The sequence below is a fragment of the Onychomys torridus genome, chromosome 2, assembly GCF_903995425.1.
Source record: "Onychomys torridus chromosome 2, mOncTor1.1, whole genome shotgun sequence".
Classification (NCBI taxonomy): domain Eukaryota; kingdom Metazoa; phylum Chordata; class Mammalia; order Rodentia; family Cricetidae; genus Onychomys; species Onychomys torridus.
The window spans coordinates 167,708,377-167,728,558 of NC_050444.1; the positions used below are offsets into that span (position 1 = coordinate 167,708,377).

General features: G+C 48.1%; 1 protein-coding gene across 12 annotated transcripts in view; it reads left to right on the plus strand.

The window, feature by feature from the left end:
* The window catches only part of C2H1orf159 (chromosome 2 C1orf159 homolog), a 33,025-nt gene extending 13,763 nt beyond the window's left edge, over positions 1–19,262 (plus strand). For 6 of the 12 annotated variants that reach the window (XM_036177891.1, XM_036177894.1, XM_036177896.1 and 3 more), the window contains 9 exons: positions 1,258–1,351; positions 3,563–3,638; positions 6,761–6,856; positions 7,177–7,242; positions 8,798–8,932; positions 9,253–9,278; positions 9,370–9,400; positions 16,578–16,780; positions 18,146–19,262. In XM_036177891.1, the coding sequence (XP_036033784.1) occupies positions 1,258–1,351; positions 3,563–3,638; positions 6,761–6,856; positions 7,177–7,242; positions 8,798–8,932; positions 9,253–9,278; positions 9,370–9,400; positions 16,578–16,780; positions 18,146–18,916 (1,498 nt within the window). In that variant the 3' untranslated portion in view covers positions 18,917–19,262. Of the gene's footprint in view, positions 1–1,257; positions 1,352–3,562; positions 3,639–6,760; positions 6,857–6,968; positions 7,243–8,797; positions 8,933–9,252; positions 9,279–9,369; positions 9,401–10,717; positions 12,125–16,577; positions 16,781–18,145 lie in introns of those variants that run through there. The other 6 variants (XM_036177899.1, XM_036177897.1, XM_036177898.1 and 3 more) reach the window with 5 other exon arrangements.
* The last annotated feature ends 920 nt before the right edge of the window (positions 19,263–20,182 follow it).

Consider the following 20,182-nt stretch of genomic DNA (forward strand, 5'->3'; position numbering starts at 1 on the left):
TGGTGGAGGCAAGAGATGAGAGAGATGGCAAGATGGCTCAGCAGTTAAGAGCACTGGGTGCTCTTCCAGAGGACCTGTGTTCTGTTCCCAGCACCCACATGGCAGCTTACAACTGTAACTGTTAGAATCTATAACTCTAGTTCCAGTATATCTGATGTCCTCTTCTGGCCTCTGCAGGTGCCAGGCATGCTCCTGGTATGCAGACAAACACTCATATACATAAAACTTTTTTGAAAGTTAAAAAAACACAAACAAAATTAGTATTGGTACAGATCAAGATCAAAGTCAACCACGATACATGAAACCCTTATCCCCCAACAGGAAAAAAAATATTAAAAACTGTACACATGATATTACCTCAAGGCTCTGTGGGAGGTGCATGTTTTCCTCTAATTATATTAAAAAATGAAGCATATAAGCACTAAGCCAGCAGTTCGCAGGCACCAGGTGTTCTATGGTTTAAATCTTGTGATATTTGTGCTCCTTTTTGGTCTCTGGATCCTTCCTCTTGTTACTACTCTTTTTTTTTTTTTTGGTTTTTCGAGACAGGGTTTCTCTGTGTAGCCCTGGCTGTCCTGGAACTCAGAGATTCACCTGCCTCTACCTCCTGAGTGCTCAGATTAAAGATGTGTGCCACCATGCCTGGCTTGTGACTACATTTTTAAGCTTAGGTATTACTCTGGAGCGTGGTTTTATAGACTCTTGTTTCCCCAAGTTCATAGAGGCAGAACACTGTATCGCTGAAAATTCCCAATGAACTCATCTCCACCCCAAACTCCTAGCTACCCACAAGGAAACCAAATCTTGTTAGTAGTGTTGAAGATGTGATTGGGGCTTCACTGGGACAGTGTGTCTGCATCCTGGGAAGTCAGAGGTACAGTGGTCTTGCTTTCAGAATCCTGACAGCATGATGTTATTGGAAGGAGCACCAAGTCATCCCTCTCAATCAAGGCTCTGCCCACCTGTCATGATTCTTGAGCTTTGGGTCTTAAAACTATAGTGTGTTGGCCTATGAGCTCCTTACAGTCCTAGCTATGCTAACAACTGATCCCCAAGTGAGGAGCTGATGTCTGTAGGTCTCCCTCGAGGGGCAGGTAAGAGTGCTTTGACTGCATCACTGCTTCCCTGAAAGGCTGCCCCACCCTTTCCATTAAAGCCCTACCCTCCCTGCCTTGGTCCTGCCCTCTCAGTTATCCCCCTCTTAGCCCCACCCAACCTTACCAGTACTTCCTCCCTGCACATCGTTCTGTCTTACAGATCTCCCTGTCAGTTCCCCAGCATGACACTGCAGTGTCTCATGCTCCTGGCTGGCCTCTTGATGGGAGGCATGAGCAAGTCTACAGAAAGCAAGGTGGGTAATCCTGTGCCCACTGGCAAGAAATTGAAGCCTCCTCAAAGGCAATGGATCCTTGTCCCATAAGAATCTCAGTCTTTGAACTTAAGGTTAACTGATGTTAGCTTATCCCTGGTGGAATTCCCTTGGAGTCTACTGCTAGTGTTGGAAATGCCTAAATTCTGCCCATCATCTATTTTGTTCTGCTTTCTAGAAGTTTCTCTGCCAGACCTACTTATTGTTATAGCTGACCTAGAATCTCTGCAGAATCACCCTCCAGAGCTACCTGCTCACTTGTTGCTTACTCAGGAGAACTGATGAACACATGGTCAGGCGTCCTGGCTCCCACCAGAAGTAGTTGAACGAAAGCAGTGATACTCCAGGGGGCTGAGCTTTGCTATCTGGAATTGGGGTGACATTATTCTCTCCAAGCCAGGAAGGATGGTAGCCTCACTGGTTGGGGAATCCCTTACTAATTTGGCCAAGGCTTATGCACTGGGCCTTGATCCTTCCCAAGGTGGTATGATACTCCCCTGTGTCCCTGTTATCCTTTAGACACTCCTCACTATTAACCAAGCTCAGATCACAAGAAAAACCATAAATTTGTAGTCCTATCCCACAGGAGACTAAAGCAGTAGAATTGTGAGGGTTTGTTTTGTTTTCAAGACAAGGTTTCTCTGTAGCCATGGCTGTTCTGAAACTCATTCTGTAGACCATGCTGGCCTCAAACTCACAAAGATCCACCTGCCTCTGCCTTCCAAGTGCTGGGGTTAAAGGCGTGTGCCACCCCTGACTGGCAGGATTGTGAATTTAAGACCAGTCTGGCCTACATAATGGATACTTTTTTTTTTTTTTTTTGGAGATAGGGTTTTTCTGTCTTTCCTGGAACTTGCTTTGTAAACCTCAACTCAGAGATCCAGAGTACTGGGATCTAAAGTCATATGCCAAAGCCTGGCTGGAACCCTGTCTTAAAAACAAACATAAACAGGGTCAACAAGATGGCTCAGCAGGTAAGGGCACATTCTGCCAAGCCTGATGACTCTGAGTTTGGTCCCTGGAACCCACAGTTGAAGAACTCCTAAAAGTTGTCCTCTGAACTCCATGTACATGTTCATACTCATATATACACATAATAATAGTAAGTAAAAAAAAAAAAAAAAAGCTGAGTGTCATGGCACTTGCCTTTAATCCCAGCACTTGGTAAGCAGAGGCAGGTGGATCTCTATGAGTTTGACGCCACCCTAGCCTACACAATGAGTTCCAGGCCAGACAAAACTACATAACGAAACCCTGTCTCAAAATAAAGCAAAAATAATAATAAATAAAATTCAGAAATTAAAAATAGAGAAAAGACAAACAATATAAGTTTTACAGTTCTTGACTGCTTTTATAAAAAAATTAGGGCACCTGTATATTAATGTTAGGTTTGGGAAAGAGGGATATTTTTAAGGAAGTGTGATTGGACACAGGGTGTGATCTGATGGTCATTAATTAGGGACCTACCCAGACTGCTATTCAGATTCTTGTCTGTATGGCTTTGGAGACAAGGGCCTACCCTTTCAATACAGGGAGGGCACTGCTCTATGAGGGCCTTAGCCTTTCCTTGCAGGTAAAGGGCAGGAGATAGTCAAAGACTTCCTTTCAGCTCTCTCCAGTGTCAAAGTATTCTATTTTAGGGCAGTTTGTTCTGTGCCACACCATGCCAGGCTGTCCAAGGCCTAGGCCCCAGGCCAATTTACACTAATTCATTAGGTCTTACCCTTCCTGGCCTTTTTGGGTAGCTAGTGTTGGACACACTTAGCCAGATTCTAGCCTTATACTTGGGGAGTTATTCAGTTGTCAAATATTCACTGGTCACAGGCTCTGCATAGTCTAGACTTGGAGCCAGTGGGAAAAGGACCTATTGATTAGTGATTCATGTGATGTGACAGTAGTGTAATCCAGGTGCTTGTAGAAATAGCCCCCAAAGGGAGATAACCCCAACTCTGTTTGTACCAGTAACTTCCAGGTTTGGTCTCTATGTTTAGGGCTAGAGTTTTTCCAGTGCTTTGCCAATATGAGCTGCAGTAGGAGTGGAGTAGGAATACTCATTATTGAAGGGATGTCACTTGACCCTAGAGAGTTTTGGAGCTATGGTTAATGAGAAAGATAGGACCCTATTATGACCAATGCTATCCTTGGCATGAGCTAGGCACTTACCAACCTGTCTCACTGATGTCTCTCCTCTAGGCCCAGCAACCTGAGTGTTGTATGGATGTGGTAGACTTCAATGCTACCTGCCCAGGCACAGGCCTATGTGGCCCAGGTAAGCATCTTTGTTGCAAGTAGATAGGAGACTAGTCACCACCCCACCAGCATTCCTAGACATCTTTTATTCCTCAGTGACAAGACAGCTGAGGGATGGAGGAACTTGGGGCAGCACAGACTGGCATTGTACAAAGGAGGCCTACCTGGGTTTCCTTCTTGAGCAACCTAACCACACCCTTGTCTGGTCCAGGCAGGACCCTGTGAGGGACTGTTCTATAAAGGGTTGAGGCACAGGGAGAAAGAGGTTCAGAGGAGGAGGAAGAGGCACAGGGTTCAGGAGACTAAGCCAAGATAGCACTTCCAGGAACTTCCAGCTCTTGGGGTATCCTTTTTAAAAAAGATTTATTTATTTTTATTTTATGTGTGAGTGTTTGCCTGGTGGTGTGCATGTGGACAACATGCACACCTGGTAACCTCAGAGGCCAGAAGAGGGTATCAGATCCTCTGGAACTGAAGCTTTGAATGATTGTGAGCCTCGGTGTGGGTTCTGGGAACCAAACCCAGGTCTTCTTTAAGAATAGCAAGTGCACTTAACTGCTTAGTCATCTCTCTAGTACCTCTGGAGGGAATTCTGACCCTGGAATACCCAGCAATTTCTGGAGGCATTTTTGGTCATCACAGCTGGTGCTAAGTGAGTTGAGGAGGATGCTTCTAGCATCTGAAGGTGGAGGCCAGGGTGCTGTTCACTAGCCTCAGTGTACAAGATGATTCCACCACAGAAGATAATCCAGCCCCAGTGGCAGCATGCCAAAGGTGAGGTCGCTGTCCCACAAAAGGTTCTGGGACTTTCTGGAGGCAGCTAACAGAGATTAGGGTTGCTGAGAGAAGGCAAATAGGAACATCTTGAAGAGGAAGACCCAAGTGAGATGATACCAGGGCCACCCACTGTCTTGGCCTGTCCTGAGGCAAAAAGAAATCGTTGTGATAAAAAGGTGGTCAGTGAGGGGGGTCTTGAGGGGGGTGACTCTAGGCTGCTGTTTATTTTAGACTAGACTGGCCCAGAGCTGTCCCTTGATTTGTCAAGAGGCACCACTTGGCACCTGTCTTGAGTTCCATTACACTCAAGACTACATGAACCCAGAGAAGCTGCTCAGGAAAACAGGTACTCCAAAACATTGATCAGGTGCAATGGAAGGAGGACATGGACAAGATGTTGAGGCTGGAAGGGAGGTAGGGATCAAAGATGAGTGTAGTGACAAGGGAAGAGGGCATTATTCTGTAGTGAGCAGAGAAAATCTGAGGTGCTATCTTAGGGTTTCTATTGCTATGAAGAGACACTGTGACCATGGCAACTCTTATAAAAGGAAACATTTAATTGGGGCTGGCTTACAGTTTCAGAGGTTTAGTCCATTTTCATCATGGTGAGACATGGCAGCATGCAGCCAGACATGGTGCTGGAGAAGTTGCTGGGAGTTCTACATCTTAATCTGTAGGCAACAGGAAGTGAACTGTGTGCCACACTGAGGGTGGCTTGAACACAGGAGACCTCAAAGCCCATCCCCACAGTGACACGTTCCTCCAACAAAGCCACACCTCTTAGTAATGCCATTTCCTATGGGAGCCATTTTCTTTCAAACCACTACAGATGCCAAAGGGCCTTCATCAGCCTTCTAACCTAAAGTTCTGGAAGTTGAACTTTCCTGGATTCTTTCACATTAACAGGAGTGCGTGGGACCTGGCATCTCATGGGACTACAAACTGTCCAGAGGTGGCTCATTGGGTGCAGGCTGCTATGCCACAGAGAGGCTGGAATAAGGAAAGATGCCAAGTCAGAATCTAAAATCCAAGGTGGCTCTGGGAATAGGTACAGGGATGTAGATAACCACATTTGTGTAGGGAGACATAGGAGCCCCATAGGCCTTCAGGCTACCACATGTCTCTCTGGCCATACTCTTTCCCTGCATATAATTTAGCAACCCAGTAGAAGCCCATGATAGAGTCAAATGCGTCTCAACACAGGAAATGATAGTGAAAGGGATGATTCTGGGAAGAATCACTATGTAGCTCTGGCTACCCTGGATTTCACTCTGATAGTCTCACTGAGATTATCACTCTTGGTGCTAGGTTTTGTACTGCGGACCCTATATTCCTTGGTTTTGCCTTTAGTAGACACACATGCCTCTCATGAGATCTACTCATGCTTTGAATTGATAAGAGGAATAAAGCTAGGCCACTGTAGGAGACTTACTCCTCATCTTATGATTCCATGTTTGAGCAGGAATCTTTCACCCAAGTAGAACTGAGCATTTGGACTTTATTCCTGTGTGATTGTTTGCCCACAGCATTGGCAGAGCTGGAATGAGCTGATGTCCCTCTTAGACCACTTGTCCATTGCTGTTGGTACTGTCTCTGCTACCACAGAAAGGCTTCTGTCTCACCACAACTCATCTGTTTAGATCAGATATTATAACCTTCATTATTAAGGTCCAGTGACCCATGGTTTAGCTCTACATACTGCCCAATATCCAGCTTTGGCTTCTAGAACCCCATCAACATTTATGGAACATGTATGCCCATCTTTTGTGTTGGGGATGTTAGAAGTAAAGGTATAAGATGGCCTCCAGGATGTCCTGACCAGAGGGGGAAACAGCTATCCACAAATCACTAGCCAGTACAGGCTGGGTCACTCTCAGAATGAAGGTATGGCTTTGGTCAGTGCCAATCTTGGGTAGAAATTTGGTTTGATCCTGCTACATAGACCCTGAGAAAAGGCACAGGGACACAAACAAACCTATGTGCACCTGCCCCGATATAGAGGCCCAAGTGAGGGTACACTGCTGTATATAGGCAGCTACCTTGTAGAGGTTCTGGTGGATAAAGCTAGACCTTCACATAGTATCTATTAATTTTAGCTTTCTGTCCTAAGCACCTCTGGATGTCTTCAGGCATCCTGTAAAATAAATGACTGCCTTAGTGATAGGTATCCAAAGAATTTGGTTGAGAGCTCTATGCTTTCTGTTGAGTTTATTTCTTTTTCTGGAATTGGAGCCTGTGCCCACAGTTTTCCACATGTTAATGTTCCTGAGTTGAAAATTGCCAATTCATACAGAAAAGCTTGAAGAAGACGGTGAGATGACCTTGACTTACTTTGGCTGAAAACTCTCTCTTCTCCTCATGCAGGTTGCTACAGACACTGGAATGCAGATGGGAGTGCTAGCTGTGTCCGGTGCTGGAATGGGACCCTCCCCACATACAATGGCTCTGAGTGCAGAATTCGTATGTCTTCTCCAAGCTATCTACCCCAGTTCCCCTATACTTTACAAGGGTCCTCATGTCCAATTTGGGGAGAAACCAAGAGAACCACTGTATTTGTCCTCTCCCATGGCAGTACCCACCTTGCCCAGGAGTGTTGTCTATCAGTGAGCAGCCCCTTGGACCCCTCCCTGAGTGTTCTGTTCACTGAGGACAGCTATGGGTGAGAACTGCTCCTTGCTTTCTCCTCTCTAAATTGAGATGTCCCTTTAGGACTATATGTGGAAGCCTCAGTAGGGTCCTGGGCATGGCTTGGGCCTCCGCTCAGTTCTGCTCTCCCATAGTCACTGGCCGGGGCATGCAGTTTCCCATGAACAGAAGCACAGGGACACCTGGACAGCCACATTTTGGTAAGTCTTTTAGTTCATAAGTCCAGAACTGTGCCTCTGCTTATGACCTGGGGCTGGGGCTCATCATCAGAGCTGGTATTGGTACTAGTGCCAATCCTGAGCCACTGAGACTGTAGCAGACATATCCATCGTAAAGTTTTGGTTTTTTTTTTTGCAAGGAGCTGTGGTCAAGAAAAAGGTCTGGAGAGAGTCCAGCATCCCTTGGGGCAGGAGTCATTTGGCTTGAGTGTGGGTACATGTTGGGATTCCATAGGATGAAGATATTTCATGGCCTCCAAAGAGCTTCTGTTAATAGCAGCCCTCCCTGCTACCCACTTATGCTTAACCTTTGCCTCATTCCGTGCCCACTCTGACCCCCAGACCCTAGGGATTGCATTGCCCCATCCCAACTTGCTCTTATAGGATGTAGGCTGCTGATGAGACTGCAAACACATGGGCCATACCTCCTGATATGTTTTCAAGGAAGGGATAGGCCCTATTTACCTGATGTCCATATCTCCAGAGTCTTTAGGCCTACCTTAAATGAAGGCCTGGGGAGTAAAGAGTGGAAGAAAATGTGGGGTAGCAGTGTGGCCAGGCAAGCAAGAGAGGGGACTGGGGTGGTGCTGGTAGAGAGAATATGCCCAAGTCAGAGGAGCCCCATAGGTTAGGAAGCTGGACTGAACTCTAGTACAAGACTGCCTCTTCTGAGGTGACCCAATCACTTTAGGGACATATCACCCTGACCCTTATCCTTCAACAGTGCTGGATCTTAGGCTTGGAGTCCTATTCTGAGAGGGCTCAGTTCTTTCCATGGGTCTTAGAACCCATCCCTCCTCTCATTCAGAAATTGCCCTTGAAGGTGCTATCCTCAACAGTGGAAGTCTGCTGTACAGAACAATGGTGTTTATGGTAGGGGTAGTATAGACAGGACCTTAGCCTCATCTATTGCACAGTGCTAATGAGACAGAGCAAGATGCATGGAGTCTCACTCAGTAAGATACTTTCCAAAGCTGAGCAGTGGTGGCACACACCTTAATCCCAGCACTCCAGAGGCAGAGGCAGGTGGATCTCTGAGTTCAAGGCCAGCCTGGTCTACAAAGTGAGTTCTAGGACAGCTAGGACTGTTACACAAAGAAACCCTGTCTTGAAAAAAAAAGAAGATACTTCCCATAGCTGGCAGTTAAACTGTTCTGTCAAACTACTAAATCCCTAGCATGTCCTGACCACAAACAAATGGAGCTAAGTAGGAGGCAACTGCATCTATCAGAAGTGAGGTGCAGGCTGGAGGCTTGGGTTCTCACTCCAAGAGGCTGAGGCCAATCTAATAGAGAGGAGCTTGGAATTAACCTGGGCCAGGAGAGGGTGGGCATTATAATGTCCCTGGTCTTGTGGCTAGGCGTGTTGGGCTTGTAGAGGAGCCTGAGTGCAGAGCCCTTGCTCTGACATATGGCTGGTGCCTAGTATGGTGCTCAGGTATGTTTAGGAAATGGTGGGCCCCAGGGGTTAAGCAAGGAACACTGGACATCCATCCCCCAAGACCCAGCTCTCCTGGCAGCTGTTGGTTTGCCTGCAGGGGCTCCTCATGTGGCAGCTTCCCTCTTCCTGGGGACACTCTTCATCAGCACAGGCCTCATCCTCTCTGTGGCTGGGTTCTTCTACCTCAAGCGCTCCAGTAAACTTCCTGAGGTTTTCTACAGGAAAGACAGAGGTACTTCATTCTGTGGCTGAGTTTCTGCCTGCCTAGCCTCAGGGATACTGTCTAGAGCCTATCCCCACTCAGGGGATGGTCCCCAGTGGGTACAGAGCAGGCGCAGGGACTCCACTGTGTCCAGACTCCTATGCCCACAGTCACCAACACAGAGTGACTTTGGATGCTCTTATAGCTGAGAATATGAGGTTGGGCCCTGCTGCTTAGAGTCCCCAGGGTAAGAAATGTGGCTGAGCAGCTGTCCAAGCTCCAGGTGCTCAAGGCACTCAGAGCTAAGGCAGCTGCTGGGCATCAGAGTGACATGTTATTTTCTTCCCTAGCCCCTGTCCTGCAGCCTGGTGAAACAGTAAGTAACCTACTCAGCTAGGCTGAACAACCTGGGCTGTGTGTACCTGTGCCAGGCCATCCAAGTCTCACTTTGCCTTTCTCTTTTCAAGGCTGCGATGGTCCCCCTGCCACAGTCTTCAGGTACAGGCTGCAGCATGTTACGGGAGTTGGGTGGAAGGGCCTTACTGTGGGCCAGTCTTCAAAGCCTATTCTATGGTTTTATCCCCAGATATAAAGGTCCTTCTCTGGGGCCTGACCTGTCTTCACGTATTCTAAGTAGACTGTTCCATAAGGCAGGGACAAGGACAGGTGCTCAGCAGACATTACTTCTCTTCTTCTCAACCCACATGGTTTCCATGCTGTCTCCCTTCCTCAGCATAGGGCCAGACTCCCTGCTTCTTCTGTAGTCATGTCTAAGTCTAGTTCTGCTTGAGAGCTGCAAGGAATATGTTAGTTCTTGAGCCTTTTCCTGCCAGGCCTATCTGAGCAGTTGTAACCCACTGTATAGAAGAGGCCATGAGCACAGAGGTTGACTGGCCCATGGTTATACAACTATTAGCCCCAGAGAAGATTTACTTAACTTCTTTCCCCATCTCATTGTCTTCACTGCTCAGAGGTCTAGAATGGAGAACTAGTGACAGTGTTTCTCTCTTTCGAAGATAAAGTAAGTTCCTTGATGAACCCAGACCTACCTTGTTCCAATTAATATCTGTCTCAAGTTCTTCAAAGCAGCCCTTGTCCCTGAGTACCTTAAGGTGTTGTCAGTGACCTTTACCACCATACAGCAAAATACACACACTAGCCACTTCAAGAAAAGCATATCCCTTGATAGTTCTTGGAGACTGAAGTTAGAAATTAAGATATTGGGGTGAGAGACATGCATTCCAAGGCCTGGTGGATGGGGAATCCCTCATGTCTCTTCCAACTCCTAATGTTTCATACATCCTGTGGTTTTTGTGGCCACATTACCCACGTCTCTCTTTCCCTCTGAAGAGAATAATAGTCATTGATTGGATTCAGAGCCCACCTGGTTAATCTAGGATACTCTCACCTATCCTAATAGAATCACATCTGCACAGACCTTTTTTCAAATTAAGGTTATGTTCATAAGCTTCAAAACTCAGGGTGTGGATGCTATCCAACTCCCTGTAGAGCATAATGCAGTTATAGTCTATGCTTCTGTCTTAAGGAAGAGCTGGGCTCTGATCCAGGCCCAGGTACTAGGGTGTGGGGTCTGGGGTTCTGATAGGAAACAGCTGAGCTCATGGGCACCTCCATCAGAAGAAACCGCCTTTGCACAAGTGGAGCCTAATGAGCATCATTTCCTTGTTAGAATAAACACCACACATGGGCTTTGTGCCCTGTGGCTGTTCACTATGCTCCTGAGAGCCTGTGGTGCTGTCAAAGACCCAGACTTCACCTATTTCTGACTCAGCTTTATCTCTAACCCCATTTCAGTGAGGAAGCCAAGATACATCAGGCGTGAGCAGCACCCAGACAAGAGTAGGGATCCTTCTGCCTTCTCCTCAGTGGAGGCCCACATCAGCAACGTCTGACCTGGAAGTCAGCTGAGACTTCACAGCACAGCATTGGTGACCCAAGGCTCCCTCCCAACACACAAAGGGCCTCTGGCTTAACATAGGCCATAATTGGCTCCCAGTGACAGATATATTCAAATGCTAAGGGGAGCAGATCTCCATGCCATGAGATCTTCTGCCCCACCCTTACTATGTGGTCTAACAGGAGTAACCATCTGTTTGTGAGACCTGAGGACTCAAGAGCAAGTCGTATGGAGTCTGGGCCCCTCAGGAGTCACAGCAAAGTTCCAGCATCTGTAACAGGCCTGATCCAAATGGTCAAAACTTCTGGAGACAACCCAGTGGAACCCATGTTAGATAGGACTCTTTCTATCACCACCAAGCTAAGAAGAATGAAACCAAGGCCCAGACAGTGGAGAAAACAACCTGGAAACTGGTACCAGAGATAGGTTGCTCCAGCACTGGCCTGCTAATTTATCTGCTGGCCTCCAAGGCGTAGATTTCTGAGAGTTGCAGAATTGAGTGTTCTGGGTTTCCTGATTCCAGAGAACAGCAGAACCTAGTCTCCCAGGGACAGACTCCCAGCCAGTTACCTTTCTTTCAGGCTAAGTACTCAAAGTAAAATGTTTAACTATGAAGCTTCCATATCTGAACACTTGTAGGTCACTTGTGTCATTGGCTTGTGAGAGCATGCTGGTCAGTGGTCCTGTCTTTGCTGTTGCAAGCCTCCAGAAGCAGTGCCTGTGAGCTGCTAGTGTGGCTGGTGGCATAGGTCAGTAGCTCCTGTGGAAGAAGGTGCTCTGTTAACCAATGCCACCCTCCCTCTATGGGCCAAGGGTGTCTAGCATCTTCTTCAACATCTGGCCCACATCTTACTAACAGTGTTATGAGCTTACTTTCCAATACTTGAACCAGTGGTCAAGATAGCAGCAGTGATTTAAAGTTGGACCAATTAAACTAGACTAGATTTTCTCTCCTCTAGCCTTATTATCCCAAGGGTCATCTATTCAATGTGTATGGGCCAACTGCCCCATTGCCATGTTCAGGGGACAGGGAGTCAGGGAGGCAAAGAGGATACCCTCAGCAGGATCCAAGACCTGCCATCTGTTGTCTGGTGGGACTAGTCTGTGAGTATAGCACAGTCCATCTCCACATGTGGCCTTGGCCAGTTCCACATGTACCCTTCTCATTTCAGGAGGTGATTACCCATCTCATTAGGACTTGAGATAGAAGGTGCCAATGAAGTCTGGCATGGTTCTTCAGATAAAACTACAGATATAACTGGGTGTGGTGACACATGCCTTTAATCCCAGCCCTTGGGAGGCAGAGGCAGGTGGATCTCTGTGAGTTCAAGGCCCGTCTGATCTACAAAGCAAGGTCCAGGATAGTCAGGAGCAGAGAAACACTGTCTGAAAAAACAAAACAAACAAACAAAAAACAGAAAAAAAGACTACAGATACTTTACTAGGCTTTGTGGGGGCCACTGACAGTTTATGGATCTAAGTCACCCTTAGTGAAAGCAGGACCCTTTATGTTGGCCACTTGAATCCAGAGATGTTTCTCTGCTGACTAGTGGAGGATCTAGATAATGAGAGCATAGGGATTCTAGAAGTCCTGCCTATGGTGGTTTGAATAAGGATGCCTTTGCACGGGTTTACATACTTGAATGCTTAGTCATCAGGGATGGCACTACTTGAGAGGGATTAGGAGGTGTGGCCTTGTTGGAGGAGGTGTGTCACTGAGGGTGGGCTTTGGGGTTTCAAAAGCTCTAGCCAGGCCCAATGACTTTCTCTTCCTGCTGCTGCCTGTGGATCTGGATATAGAATTCTGAGCTCCTTCTTTAGCACCATGTCTGCCTGTGTGCCACCATGCTTCTAGCCATGCTGGTAATGGACTAAACCTTTGAAACAGTAATCAAGTCCCAATTAAATGCTTTCCTCAATAAGAGTTGCTGAGGTCATGGTGTCTCTTCACAGCAATAGAACACTGACTAAGACAATGCCCCTGCTTTCTAACTTCTGTAGCTGTCTTTATACATTGGTTAGAGGGCTGTGGCCCAAGATGTCTGCTGAAACCTGAAATGAGTTTGGCATCCAAAGAGCATCCCTCTGCCCCGCCAAGCCCTATTAGTCCAACAACCCACTTATAAAAAAAACACACAGACATTCATATTATTTAAACTGCTTGGCCATTAGCTCAGGCCTATCATTGTCTAGCTCTTACTTTTATATTTAGCCCATTTCTTTTAATCTATACTTTGCCACGTGGCTCATAGCTTACCAGTACCTTATCTCTTTCTTGTCATGGCGATGGCTGGCAGCATCTCCCCGCCCCAGCCTTCCACCTCCCAGAATTCTCTTCTCTCTTATCCCGCCTATACTTCCTGCCTGGCCACTGGCCAAACAGCATTTTATTTTTACAGAGCGGTATCCACAGCACTCTGCCCTTGGTCATATTTCAGAAAATTGCTGAGGAGTAAGATCCTATCGGGCTAAGGTGCCCAGACCCAGACCCTTTGTTATGAAACCAAAGACCTAGCCCTGAGGACAGGATCTGAAGTAGTGTAAGCAACAGGATGGAGTCTGACCCAGCATCATTTTTTTCAACAGCTTGACACTCTGGGGCCTAAAGCAGGGTTGGATGTTCTAGTCAACATAAGCACCTTAAGGCCTAGGGTTCTCCAGTATGATTTCTAATGAGAATTGGGAAAGAATGTTGGCAGCAACCAGGGAAGGCAGCATGAGAAAGTGGCTGCCAGTCTGGCTCCCTAGGGTCACAGATGGTTCCTCTCCCAGCTCATCCCAAGTAGCCAGTGCCCAAGCACTCTAAAATGGAAACCTCAGATTATTCCAGCCACTTTCATGTATCACCTGTTCCCCACCCCTCCTCTTTCTGATCCTCACACCCTTTCCTTCATTTGCTCAGTGATTTTTACTGGGAAGCACTGGAAGTGTTCCAAAGTCAGCCCATTAGGATGGGTGGGACAAGAGAGGATCTACAACAGCATTAGGAGGTAGGCCAGAGATCCTAAGAGTAATTACGACAGGGTTGGTCCTGTGTGGTCACAGCACTGGAAGAACTGACACAGGATGAACGAACCTACCAGATGATCAGTACTAAGCAAGAGGCTCTCAGGTCTTTGGGGATCTTGTCCTCACTGCTGGGTGCAGAAGGACACCATTGGTCAGACCATCTTATGTCCAAACAATATGAGACCACATCTACATCCAACTCTAAAAGATGGGGCAAAATGCCAAGAACAATGGTATTCCCTACCCCAGAATCTACCTGTTCCATCTCAGCACCCATGTGCACCTGCTTGTGGGGAAACCAGTTTCTACTCAGCTAGTAGCTGAGGCCTTGGGAGGAATTCTGGTCATAGGGCAGCCAGTACCAAATGAGAATATGCAGCCAGCCTCTCATATCCATTGTTTGGGGTCCACAAAGATGATGAGTACCAGGCAGGCAGAGATGAGGGATGAGCCTAAGACTGGGAACCTTAAAACAGTCCTGATCTTAAAAGACCTCATGCACTAGCTATGCCTTGTCTCCCAACAGTGCATCATGAGGCACTTGTATCCAGGTCCATAGACTTGGTGGTGAGGACTATCCTCAGGGTAGGTTTTGGGGCACTACTGAGAGGCTATGACCACTTTGGTACAAGAATGGGGTCAGTAAGGGCCTCACCCAGAGATGGAAGCCCTAGAACTGTGGGGCCCAGAGTGAGGAAATAGGAAATAAGGTTGGCCTTATGGGCACATGCTAACACAAATGTATACACGTGCGTAATGGTAGTAGTATATTGATGTCCACACACACACACATTGACTTGGTTGGTGATTTCTGTCACTTGCCTGCTGGTTAGATGGACCCCACTTACTGCCCTTGACAGTGTAGTCTGAGTTCTTACTATATTGACTGGAGCTCCTCCAAGACCTGGCCCCTCTGTCAGCAGGGAGTTGACTCCCCTGAGGCCAAGGCTGTGAGAAGCCTGATAGATTCCTAAGGCCTCATGGCATATTTGCCTCTGGCCATTGACTGTTCACTGGGTAGCCTTGGTGACCTCAGACCTTAGATATTCCTAGGATCCCTCTGAAGATTGTTCCCAGAACATCTGAGACTCCAGCTTCCTAGAGGCAGCATGTGACACAGAGTCATATTCTATACAGAACACTTGGGTGGGGCCCTTAGCAGCACTCCCTCCTCAGCACACTCATGCCCTTTACAATCCTGGACCCTTCAAAGAACTCCATCTCCCTCCTTAGGTAACCCACCTCCTCTCTGGACCTCCATTTTCCCCTGAGCCCCATTTTTGATTACTAGAACTTATAGAATTGGTCAGGAGAGCCTCAATCCTTCCAGAGCTCAGCTCTCTTCTTCTGATAAGACATTGTCCCAGGTTCCTACAATCCTCCATATCTTAGCTCCTTTTGAAGTTGGCCTTGATCATAAAAATATCTAGGAGCAAAATTGTGGCAGCTTCTGGGATCTGGACCATTGGGTGCTCAGTGGGTACTTTTGGTTGAGTACCTAAGGGCAGCCATTCCTTCCACCATGATGATATCCCTCCCAGCAACATACCCTCCCCACAGGCCTATGTGGAAGCTCCCATCTCAGGACTCCACAATTCACTGTGCTTAGCCAGAAGACAACTAAACCTCAGAGATAGGGAAGAACCTGGCCTGACCAAAGTGGGTGGGGAAGAGAAAAGACCACTGGAGTTATTGAGTCTGGTCATCAAGAAGATCTCAGTCCAATGGACCTGGGGCAGGCCAGGGGCTGCCTATACTACTGCTCACAGTCTCTAGTCCATCCCACTCCAGTGTGGTACTTCCTGCCCCAACCCTAGATGCTCCTTGCCCACCAACTCTTTGACCAACACTTTCTTCTATTGTGTCACCTGGTCAAAGCTTCTTGAGATCCCATATTTCCAAGAACATCTGAAGGCTAGGAGCTTCCTTCCTGAAGTATGGGACAAATGGTGCCCAAGCAAGTATCCACAATCTATTGTAGCCAGCCTGTGTCCCTATTATTATTTAACTTAATTAATTTATTTATTGGTATTTTGAGATAGGGTTTCTTTGTGTAGCCTTGGCTGTCCTGGAACTCGCTCTGTAGACCAGGTTGGCCTCAAACTCACAGAGTTTGCCTCTGCCTCCTGAGTTTAAATTAAGGGATTAAAGGTGTGCACCACCTCCACCCAGCATCTCTAACATTCTTAACTTGGCCCACCATCTAGGCTGTTGCTCAGGCCTGCCTAACCCTGATCTCTCACCCCTACTTCCTGGACTCCAGGACAAGGAGTTCCCCAAAGGCAGTAGGGTGCTGAAGCAGCAGAGGACATTGGTAGGCACAGGTAGATGGGGCAGAAAAGTGCAAATTGGGCTGTGTCTGAGTGTGTGCTAAGCTCAGTGAAGGGTTTCTGAGTACACTTGGGACTGGATGGGTACACTTGCTTTCCAAAGGATAGGGGCTTTGTCTGAGTATCTGAGCATCTACTTTCAGTCTGGAGTCCTAAGACCAGAGGCCTGTGCTGATCCTTGACCCATCCCGACTCTAACCCTTCTCCTGGATCCCACCCATTCTGAGCCTGCCAGGGAGAGACCAGCCAATCTCTGGTGTTCAAGGTGTTCAGGGCCACACCCCCAGCTGCCATTATCTGGAGGGTATAAATAAGCCTGCTTCAAAGCTCATGGCCTGAGAATTCACACCTGTCTCAGACAGCCAGCTCTTGGATGAACACACTCATCCTACCTCCCATTCTCACATACACACAAAAGAGGTGCGCCAGCTAAACCGGTACCACAAGAAGGCTGTTGGCTGTTGGCCTGTGGAGGAACACCTGCCAAGTGGAGCAGAGGCTGAGCCGAACCTGAAGGAGGGGGAACAAGCTCTGCTAGAGCTGGTCAGCCTAGAGGCACAGAGCTTTGCTGTGGCCAGTGAAGAGGATCATGCCCAGGAACTGCTGACTCCCAGCTACCAGGTAAGGCCAGCACAGCCTGTATTCACCTTTCACCTATGCAGTCTTGGGGTAAGGCCTAGTGCCAGGGAACTAGTCCTTTGAGCAGCACAGGTTGGGGAGGATAGCCCTTGTCAAGATCACTACTGCATCCAGGAAGTAGTGACATCAAATGCCAGAAGGTTGGGGCTCCATGATGTCACAGTGATGTCAGATGATTCACATAGACCCAGTGATGACTCAGCAATCCTTAGACCATTTTACTTACTCACCCACTTGGGGTTGACCAGTGAGGCAGGGAGAGGGGTAATCTCTGCTGTGGCTGCTGGGTTCCATGAATTATAAAGCCAAGGCTTTTGTAGTGAAATACTCTTTTCTGATCAGGATGCTTATGTCTCCTGAAGTAGCATCCTGGCCCAGGAAAGGTTAGTGAACAGTATTAAGTAGTCAGTGCATTGCTAGGATTCCTCTCAGGGAAGTAGGGTGAGCTGCCAAAGAAGGCCTGGATCTTTTACATCCCACTTTCTTGACAGGCAACTATGACTCTGATATTGGCAGAACAGGGCAGGGGTGTGTGTGTGTGTGTGTGTGTGTGTGTGTGTGTGTGTGTGTGTGCATGGGCATGTCTGAGGCAGCCTCACTCCTCTGGCCATTGGCTGGCTAAGGAGTATTTTTAACCCCTGGCCTCTGGGACTAGTCCCTATCCCTACCAAATAAGCTGGCCTGCCGCTGTTAAGAAACTTCTCAGGCCCCTATTAAGTCCCTCCCTGTTTCTCAGAGATTTATGGGCCCAGTTCTCTCAGAGACCCTAGAATCCTTATATATCTGCTGGCAACTCAGATATATACCATACAAATCAGGGACCCACACTGGGACCAAGTTCAAACCCATTCCACCTGATCCAGAGCCACAGGTAGTTCATGAGCCTGCCAGAGCCCAGCTTCCAATTGGTTCAGGTCCAGAAGACTCTAGCTAAGTCACTCCACCTTGGAACTGCCTTCTCCATATGGAACTGTTAGTATTCTATGGCATGGGTTCAGCCTTGCAGAGCATAGACATAAATAGTAGCTGCACTGGGCCACTTTCATTATCAGCAGGGGTAAGGATGGGCAACAGGTGTCTAGCCATCATGTTGACAACCCCTAGCATGTGGCTTCTATTCTTGAACCCTGTCTAGATTGTCCATGCCTGGGGTACCATGGGATTGTTGACCTTGTAATGAATAGAAGAGAATAGGTTACAGTTTGGCTATGGGTGGGATTTTGGAGGTACCTACAGGTGGATAGTGTCATTAGAATCTTTGGGTCTGATGCTGGATAAGAGAAGAGGTGTGACAGGCTGACTTTCTAGGAAAAGGGCAGCTCATGATGGCCTATCTCTGTTCCACAGCTCAGAATCATGTCATCAGGCCAGCAGGTGTGGCATACAGCTACACCCCAGCACCAGAGCAGCTCCACAGACACAGTGCCCAGGTCTCCTGGCCCAGTTGGCAGCCCCAGATCCCCCAGTACTCCTGGCTCAGAGAAGGTGGCCTCCCCACTAGAGTGTTCCATCTGCTTCTCAGGCTATGACAACATCTTCAAGACACCCAAGGAGCTCTCCTGTACTCATGTCTTCTGCCTTGAGTGTTTGGCTAGGCTAGCAGCTGCCCAACCTGCAGGTCGTCCTGGCAGAGAAGCTGTACCCTGCCCATTCTGCCGGCAGCCCACAACTGTACCTGCTGCTGGGGCTCCTGCACTGCGCACCAGTCGTCAGCTACAGGCCAAGATGCCAGTGCACCTACAGAGGGAGGAGTCTGTGTGGCTTGAGGGTACCAAACTATGTTGCCGCCCCTTGCCCACCACTTCTGGCCAAGAGGCCAGTGGCTTTGTATGTGTGGATGTAGGCCTGAGCAAACCAGCTGAGCCCACCCTACCTGCACCTGTCCAGGACCCTATACCCAACCAAGGCTGTCTGGCCCACTGTTGGGCACGATTTGGAGATTGGCGTCGTGTAGCATTGGTTTCTGTGCTGTTGCTGGTGCTATTTTGTGTGGTACTCTGGCCTGTGCAGTGTGCCCTCAAAACTGGAAATCTGCGCTGCATTAATCGGCCACCTGCAGCCACTGCCGCTCTCACCCCTACTACCGATGGCCTCTTTCTTGCCCTAGCCAACAACTAGGGTCAGCACTTGGTCCAGGCCAGCTATCCCACTTGCTCCATGGATGGATCCTGACTTACATAGGTCAAGAACACAGAAGCTTTGGAAGTTGGTCCCCCAGAACCAAGGACACATATGTGTCCCTCAGTCTCTAGGGTTATGTACCAATGGGGACAAAAGAGTCTTCAAAGCCTCTAAGAAATACAGGCTTCTAAGGGCCTCAGAAACTGCCCTCTGACCCTGTCGTACAGATGGGAAAAGGAACCCAGGAATGTCTCGTCAGGCCCCTGACCTTTCTAAACATACTGAATTGCCAAAAGGACAGGAGTTTGCCATCTTTCCTTTTTTTTTTTTTTGGAGCTGAGGACCGAACCCAGGGCCTTGCGCTTGCTAGGCAAGCACTCTACCACTGAGCTAAATCCCCAACCCTCCTTTCTTTTTTTAATTAATTAAATTTATTCATTTATTTTACATCCTGATTGAAGTTTCTATCCCTCCTCTCCTCCCACCCCCCACCCCCCACCCCGCCTTCCTTCCTTTCTTAAGACATTTTGCCAGGGTCCTTCCCAGTTCCTTTCTCTGGGAAGGGCTGGACCCTTCTACTCAGTGGGGATGCTGAACAGCTAGTTCTCTTAATAAGAGTGAAATTGAAAAGGCAGGATACCTCTGCCCATGCCACAGCAGGAGCTTGCCAGCTGTCTCTGGCCATTATAAATGGTACATTTTAAAATAAATTATTTTGTATGAATATTGTTTCTCTGTGTACTCCCTCTCCATCCCTCACCATTCAGTTTGTCCAGTTAGAAAGTCTCCCACTCCACATACCCACAACCCAGCCTCCACCCAGGTTACCTGATTGGATCACAGTAGGACCAAAGTTGGGGGGGGGGGGGGGGGGTGGGGGGGGGGGGGTAGGGATGAGCAAAAACTAACACTCATCCTTCCTGGCTTCAGAAGGGTGAGGATTACTCTTGACTTGGCTGCTACCCAATACCATAAAGCTGAGAACTAGTAGGTGGCATGAAACCCTATAGGCCATAGGACTTCTAGCACACACACACCCCAGCCTTTTTTGGGCCAGCCTAGATACTGAAATAGCAAAGTTTAATATGAGGATCAGGGAGAGCCCTGCCCACCTCACAACCACCCAGGTTCTGCCATTAGCCCTAGGAATCCTGTACTACCAGGTTGAGTGTGGCCAGGGGAGCCCAGGCCAATTCCAGCTTGGGCAGGTCTCAGCCTCCTCACCTCTGACCCCAAGGTCCAGGTACTTCCCTTTCTTACCAG